Source organism: Mandrillus leucophaeus, unplaced genomic scaffold (assembly GCF_000951045.1).
Source record: "Mandrillus leucophaeus isolate KB7577 unplaced genomic scaffold, Mleu.le_1.0 Scaffold22, whole genome shotgun sequence".
Classification (NCBI taxonomy): Eukaryota; Metazoa; Chordata; class Mammalia; order Primates; family Cercopithecidae; genus Mandrillus; species Mandrillus leucophaeus.
In genome coordinates, this window is record NW_012102254.1 from 840201 (window position 1) to 847988 (window position 7788).

Consider the following 7788-nt stretch of genomic DNA (forward strand, 5'->3'; position numbering starts at 1 on the left):
GGCAGGGGTGAGAATGAACAGACCTAACTACGGGGCTTCTCGCACCTGGCCTGCATTTATTTAGGACCAGGATAACCTCGAAGGCCGGGCTAGGGTGCCCGATGGGTCGTGGGCTTGCTGTCTGACTCCCTGAGATCGGCGGGCTGAACAGAGCTTCATCCTGTAGCGCCATCCTGAGCAGAGGAAGGGGCGCCCCACGACCGCGTAGCAGGCGGCAGGGCGGGAGGAAGTAGCAGCTGCTGCTCCCCACCCACCCCTCTCGCATCTGCCTTTTCGCTCCACTGTTTGCCGGTGAGCGAAGTGGCGCGAGACTGGAGGGGATAAAAGACAGCGACTGCAGGAGCCGAAGGCCGCGGCACGAGGTGGGGCAGGGGCGGGCACGCGAGCGTGCGTGCGTGCGTGGGCGCGGTCTATAGCACGCCGCGCGCGGGGCGGATGTCCGGGCCGGCTGGGCCGGGGCCGCGGACGAGATGGCGGAAGGTGGAGGCTGTCGTGAGCGACCGGATGCGGAGACTCAGAAGTCGGAGCTTGGAGCCTTAATGAGGACCACACTCCAACGCGGCGCGCAGTGGTGAGCATCCGGCTCGCTCTTCCTCTGTGCAGAACCAGGGGCCGAGTATCTGGCCCTTAGGCCAGCCCCCTTTTTCTCGGCTACAGTAGGGGCTGGGCGGGGATGGTATGTAGTGACCCTGGAAGAGTAGCCTGACACCTGCCCCTCGGGAGAACTCCAGGATCAGCTCTGGGAAAGCGCAGGCGGGGCCTGAGGGTCGCCTCGGCTCATTTGGAGCCCCAGTGGGTGGGCCCGGCGGGGGCCAGGGGGATGGATGTGGAGAAGGGGAATGTTGGCGGGGACCCTGAGGGTGGGGAGAGCCCTTTACCGTGAGGACTCGCCGTGTGACCTTGGGCGAAGGTGTCACAGACCTGGATTCCTCACTGTTAAAACCAGGATAGCAATATTTGGCTCTCCGCCCTCAGTGGGTTGAGGCGAAAATCAGAAGTACTTTGTAACTTGTAAACTGCCAACAGATGTCAAGGTCAGAAGCTGAACAAATGTCTGAGAGCCCCAGATTATTTTGGTAGCAAGTGTCAAAAATATTTGTGGCAGCAGTATCTCGGAGTGGGAGAGGGGGATAGCCTAGGTCCTGGAGCTAGATAGAAGATGAAGAGTCCAGAATTTAGAAGACCCAGGCTGAGTTATTGGGCATCTTAACAGATTGTTTGGTGGAGGGGACAATACTTTGTACTACTGGAGAGATTCCTGGGTGGTATTATTGTGTAGTACAAAAACTAAGGCTAGACTTTGCATTTAGTATGATTGAGTGTTACCCATCTTGTTTTTTTGTTTGTTTGTTTTTTTGAGACAGAGTTTCACTGTTATTGCCCAGGCTGGAGTGCAGTGGCGCCATCTCGGCTCACGGCAACTTCAGCCTCCCGGGTTCAAGCGATTCTCCTGCCTCAGTCTCCCGAGTAGCTGGGATTACAGTCTCACACCACCATGCCCAGCTAATTTTTTGTATTTTTAGTACAGACCGGGTTTCACCATGCTGGGCAGGCTGGTCTCGAACTCCTGACCTTGTGATCCAGCCGCCTCTGCCTCCCATTACAGGTGGGAGCCACCGTGCCCGGCCCGAGTGTTACCCATCTTTAAGAAACCATTGTGGTGATGACCTACAGAGGAATTGAGCGGGAGGATAGAAAAATTGGGGTTATGAGGAGTACAGATAACAGCTTATGTATTCACCTTGAGCTAGCCAGTTTGTGAAAGTCAGAGTAAACAGGTACTTTTTTTGTGGGGTTTTTTTTTTTTTTTTTGAGGAATTTCGCTCTTGTTGCCCAGGCTGGTGTGCAATGGCGTGATCTCGGCTCACGGCAACCTGTGCCTCCAGGGTTCAAGTGATTCTCCTGCCTCAGCCTCCCCAGTAGCTAGGATTACAGGCATGCGCCACTATGCCCGGCTAATTTTTTTTTGTATTTTTAGTAGAGACAGGGTTTCTCCGTTTTGGTCAGGCTTGTCTCAAACTCCTGACCTCAAGTGATTCACCTGCCTTGGCCTCCCAAAGTGCTGGGATTATAGGCGAGAGCTACCACGCCTGGCCTAGCAGAGGTACTTCTCAAGTTAACCTGTATAGGGCTCATAAAGAATACTCAGCAGAAGCAGAGGAAGTTTAAGACTAAAATCATACAGTAAAATTGTATGGAAAGTATTGCTCAAGGGATTTGGAAGAAAAATAGCATTTTCGAGACGGATGTGTTTATGGATCCTTGTGACCTCTGGGAAGTTGCCTGAACTCCTCTCACATTTGTTGGTTATACAATTTTAAGGATGCACCAATATAATTGTTGATGCTTTGTTGCTCCACAGAGATTCTGTTTTAATTGTAAAACAGCATAGTGATACTTTTTTTTTTTTTTTTTTTGAGACGGAGTCTCGCTGTGTTGCCAGGCTGGAGGAGTGCAGTGGCATGATCTCAGCTCACTGCAATCTCTGCCTTCTGGGTTCAAGCGATTCTCCTGCTTCAGCCTCCCTAGTAACTGAGATTATAGGCACGCACCACCACGCCCAGCTAATTTTTGTGTGTTTAGTAGAGACGGGGTTTCACCATGTTGGCCAGGATGGTCTTGATCTCCTGACCAGGATGGTCTTGATCCACCTGCCTCAGCCTCCCAAAGTGCTGGGATTACAGACATGAGCCACCTCTCCCAGCCAGCATAGTGATACTTTAAAAATATAAATAGGTCTGGCACAATGTCTCATGTCTGTAATCCCAGCACTTTGGGAGGCTGAAGCAGGAAGATCACTTGAGGCCAGGAGTTCAAGATCAGCCTGGGCAACATAGCAAGACCTAGCCTCTACAAAATAAAAATAAAAAATTAAATTAGCCAGACATGGTGGTATGTACCTATAGTCATAGCTACTCAGAGGCTGAGGCAGGAGGATCACTTGAGCCCAGGATTTTGAGGCTACAGAGAGCTATGATTGTGCCACTGCACTCTAGCCTGGGTGACCCTCTCTCTAAGGAAATAAATAGATAAATAAAATACCACATTTGCTTACATTTAAGTAAAAAAGTGGTAAGTTGAATATGAAGCACAACTTAATGCTTTTTGACAAGATGAACATACCTAAATGCTATTATATGTACATGTGTATGTGTATATTTATATATGTACACGCATGTTATATACTTTTTTTTTTGAGACAGGTTTTTATTCCTGTCACCCAGGCTAGAATGCAATGGCGTGATCTCAGCTCATTGCAACTTCTGTCTCCCGGGTTCAAGTGATTCTTGTGCCTCAGCCTCCCGAGCAGCTGGGACTATAGGCATGTGCCACCACACTCAGCTAATTTTTGTATTTTTAGTAGATGGGGTTTGTTGCCCAGGCTGGTCTTGAACTCCTGAGCTCAAGTGACCATCCGCCTCAGCCCCCCAAAGTGTTGGGATTATAGGTGTGAGCCACTGTGCCTGGCCTTGTGTGTACATTTTTGGAACTCATTTGGTCCTTAAAAGAAAACTGAAGTGGATGGTGTTTCTAACCCATTTTCAGAAAGAGCATTAGTTTAGTGCTGTTCATGTCAAGTAAAACAGTGTAACCAAACTGTCTGCCTGGACTGGGACCTCTATAAAGATCATTATGAAATTAATGACTTGTGGTAGGGTGCGGTGGCTCACGCCTGTAATCCCAGCAATTTGGGAGGCTGAGGTGGGCAGATTACCTGAGGTCAGGAGTTTGAGACCATCCTGACCAACACGGAGAAACCCTGTCTCTACTAAAAATACAAAATTAGCCGGGCGTGGTGGCACACACCTGTAATCCCAGCTATGGGAGGCTGAGGCAGGAGAGTCGCTTGGACCCGGGAAGTGGAGGTTGCGGAGAGCCGAGATCACACTGTTGCACTCCAGCGTGGGTGACAGGAGAGAAACTCTGTCTCAAAAAAAAAGGCCAGGCACTGTAATCCCAGCACTTTGGGAGGCCGAAGTGGGTGGATCACCTGAGGTCAGGAGTTCGAGACCAGCCTGCCCAATATGGTGAAACCCCATCTTTACCAAAAATACAAAAATTAGCTGGGCGTGGTGGTGGGTGCCTGTAATCCCAGTTAGTTGGGAGGCTGAGGCAGGAGAATCACTGGAACCCAGGAGGCAGAGGTTGCAGTGAGCCAAGATCATGGCACTGCACTCCAGCCTGGGCGACAGAATAAGACTCGGTCTCAAAAAAAAAAAAGAAAGTATCGGTCTCAAAAAAAAAAAAAAGAAAGACTCCATTTAAATAAGCATTTTGAAGCCACTTGTTTTCTTTCTTTTATTCACTCTTTGAACAATCATTTCACTTAATGGATGCATACGCTGGGGCCAGACTCTCTGTGCCATGTGGGGCCTAGGCCCTGCTCCTGCTCTTGTGACAGTGTTTTTTAGTGGGGATTGCATATGCCTCAAGTGGAAGGACCATAAAAAAGATTAAGGAAGCAGCTGCAGACATTTATAATCTCAGCTTTTCTGCTACAGTAAATTTTTGTCTCTCTCTCTAGGTATCTTATTGACAGCCGGTGGTTCAAGCAGTGGAAGAAATATGTGGGCTTTGACAGCTGGGACATGTACAACGTGGGCGAACATAACCTATTTCCTGGTCCAATAGACAACTCTGGGCTATTTTCAGGTATAGTAAATGTTGCTTTTCCAGCTAAACATTCACCTGGGCAGTGGCCTGATACTATGTGCATCTATAACATGGACATTGTGAACTTTCCTAGTGTGAGGAGATAGAAACAAGTACCCTCAATTTGCATCTATAGCAGAAGTCTTTGCAAACCCTTAATGAGAAGTTAAGCTACTTTTATTTCCTTAAATTAACTGCGTCTCATAAGAGCATGCTTCTAACATCTTAACTATCTCTCTTTGCAAATTAGTTCTGCTAGCTATTTCACATTTTAAGTTAGTATATGGAATTGAAAGAAATAGGATGTCATTTTGAAATTATATCTAAAATTTAAGAACCAGAATTTTTTGTTACCTTTGCAGTGGAACAAATTGTAAACCTGTGAACTTTCAACGGGAATTCCTGTGATAGCTGTTTTTATCATATAACTAGTGTGAGGCGAGGTTGAAGGTCAGTAGACAGAGTAGACTGTAGTCAGCTCCCAGTGAGAACTGTGGAAAAACTGACATGTAACACACTAGAGCTTTGCTTGCACTTGTACATGCACTGAGATGACAGAGTCAGCTTTTCCCAGGCTTTCTTCTGCTTGACTTCTGACCTCTTTATAGTCATGATAGAGGTGATCTATCATGGGTGTCAAAAATCAAGGCAGTGCCAGGCCTGATGTCTCTGCCTGTAATCTCAGCACTCTGGGAGGCCGAGGCAGGTGGATCACCTGAGGTCAGGAGTTCAAGACCAGCCTGGCCAACATGGTGAAACCCCATCTCTACCATGTTGCCTAGGCTGGCGTTGAGCTCCTGGGCTCAAGCTATCTTCCTGCCTCAGCCTCCTTAGTCGCTGAGACTATAGTGTTCTATCACTCTCAGCTGTTTTTTAAGTTTTTTGGTAGAGACAGGGTCTTGCTATGTTGCCCAGGCTGGTTGAACTCCTGGCCTCAAGCCATCCTGCCACTTGGCTTCCCAGAGTGTTGGTGTGAGCCACCGTGCCTGGCCTAACTTGGATATTTTTAAAAATGAGCAATGCTTCAGCTCAGACCTTGTTTTAGGAGAGGTCATGATATAAACAATATCATTTACTTTGTTTCCTGAAATAGGTCAGATGGTGGCACTATGCCACGAAGTTGCCCTAAGGAATCATTTCATTATGTTCACATTTTGTTCTGTTTCTCATTTTTGTGAAATGGAGAATTCTTAAGGTTTTAAATTCAGGTATACTTTGGCTTGTTGTGCTTTGCTTTATTTTATGTTGCAGGTAGTGCATTTTTAGCAAATTATCTAGGTATTTGGCAGCCCTGCCTTGAAAATCTGTCAGTGCCATTTTTACAACAGCATGTGCTCACTTCATGTCTCTGTTATCACATTTTGGTAATTCTCAAAATACTTCAGAGTTTTTCATTATTATTTGTTATGGTGATCAGTGATCAGGGAGCTTTCTTTTTTTCTCTTTTTTTTTTTTTTTGAGATGGAGTTTTGCTCTTGTTGCCTAGGCAGGAGTGCAGTGGCACAATCTTGGCTGTTGGCAACCTCCGCCTCTTGGGTTCAAGCAATTCTCCTGCCTCAGCCTCCCGAGTAGCTGGGACTACAGGCATGTGCCGCCAATTTTGTATTTTTAGGAGAGTTGGTCAAGCTGGTCTTGAACTCCCAACCTCAGGTGATCTGCCCACCTCAGCCTCCCAAAGTGCTGTGATTACAGGTGTGAGACACCGCGCCCAACCAACAGGGGTCTTTCATGTTGCTATTGTAATTGTTTTGGGGCATCATGAAGGGAGCCCATGTAAGACAGCGAACTTATTGTGTGTATTGTCACTGCTTCACCAACCAGCCATTCCATCTCTCTCTCTCCTCAGGCTTTGCTATTGCCTGAGACACAATGATATTGAAATTAGGCAGCTTAGTAACCCTAACAACACCTTCTAAATGTTAAAGTGAAAAGGAGAATTGCATATCTCTCACTTCAAATCAAAGCTAGAAATGATTGAGTTTGGCAAAGGAAGCCGAAATAGGTTGTAAGCTAGGCCTCTTGTGCCATATAGCTAGCCAAGTTGTGAATGTAAATGTGAACCTCCTGGACTTAAGTGATCCTCCCACCTCAGCCTCCTGAGTAGCTAGGATTACAGGTGCTTGCCAGCATGTGTGACTCATTTTTGTATATTTTTGTATGTGTTTTTTTTTTTTTTTGTAGAGTTGGGTTTTTTTCATGTTGCTTGGGAGATGGAGGAACCCAGGAAATGGTGGTTTCAGTGAGCTGAGATTGCACCACTGCACTCCAGCCTGGGTGACAGAAGTGAGACTGCATCTTAAAAAAATAAAAAGTGCTACTCTAGTGAACACATGAATGATAAGAGACTGAAACAGCCTTATTGCTGATATGGAGAAAGTTGTTTATTCATTTATTTTTTTTTGAGACAAGGTGCCACCTTGTCTCAAGAAAAAAAAGGTAGCTACTGCTACCTCATGCAGTAGCACAATCATGGCTCACTACAACCTTGACCTTCCCAGGCTCAGGTGATCCTCCCACCTTAGCCTCCCAAGTAACTGGAACTACAGGTGCCACCACCACACCCGACTAATTATTGTATTTTTTGCGGAGATTTTTTGTAGGTTTTGTCACGTTGCTTAGGCTGGTCTTGAATTCCTGGGCTCAAGTGATCCTCCCACCTTGACATCCCAGAGTGCTGGGTTCACGGGTGTGTCACTGTGCCCGGCCTAAACAACAGATTTTGTTTTCTTTTATTTTTATTTATTATTATTTTTTGGAGACAGAGCCTCACCATGGGTTTTCACCATGTTGGCCAGTCTTGTCTCACACTCCTGACCTCAAGTGATCTGCCTGCCTCGGCCTCTCAAAGTGCTGGGATTACAGGCATGAGCCACTGTGCCTGGCCTAAACCACAGATTTTAAATGTAGACAAGACACCCTTCTATTGGGAAAATGCCATCCATCTACCTCTTTGCTAGCTAGAGGGGAAAGTCAGTGCCTGGGTTCAGAGCCCCCCCACCTTTCTTTTGGTTTTTTTTTGAGACAGGGTCTTGCCCTGTCACCCAGGCTGTAGTATGTGATCACAGCTCACTGCAGCCTTAACCTCCTGGGCTCAAGTGATCCTCCCACCTCAGCCTCCTGGGTAGCTAGGACTAC

At 47.0% G+C, this 7788-nt stretch overlaps 1 protein-coding gene across 6 annotated transcripts in view; it reads left to right on the top strand.

The window, feature by feature from the left end:
- The first annotated feature begins 391 nt into the window (after window positions 1–391).
- Window positions 392–7788, top strand: part of USP4 (ubiquitin specific peptidase 4 (proto-oncogene)) — a 75429-nt gene continuing 68032 nt past the window's right edge. For all 6 annotated transcript variants that reach the window (XM_011980918.1, XM_011980920.1, XM_011980921.1 and 3 more), the window contains exons 1-2: window positions 392–571; window positions 4526–4653. In XM_011980918.1, coding sequence (XP_011836308.1) covers window positions 471–571; window positions 4526–4653 — 229 coding nt within the window. In that variant the 5' untranslated portion in view covers window positions 392–470. The remainder of the gene's footprint in view (window positions 572–4525; window positions 4654–7788) is intronic.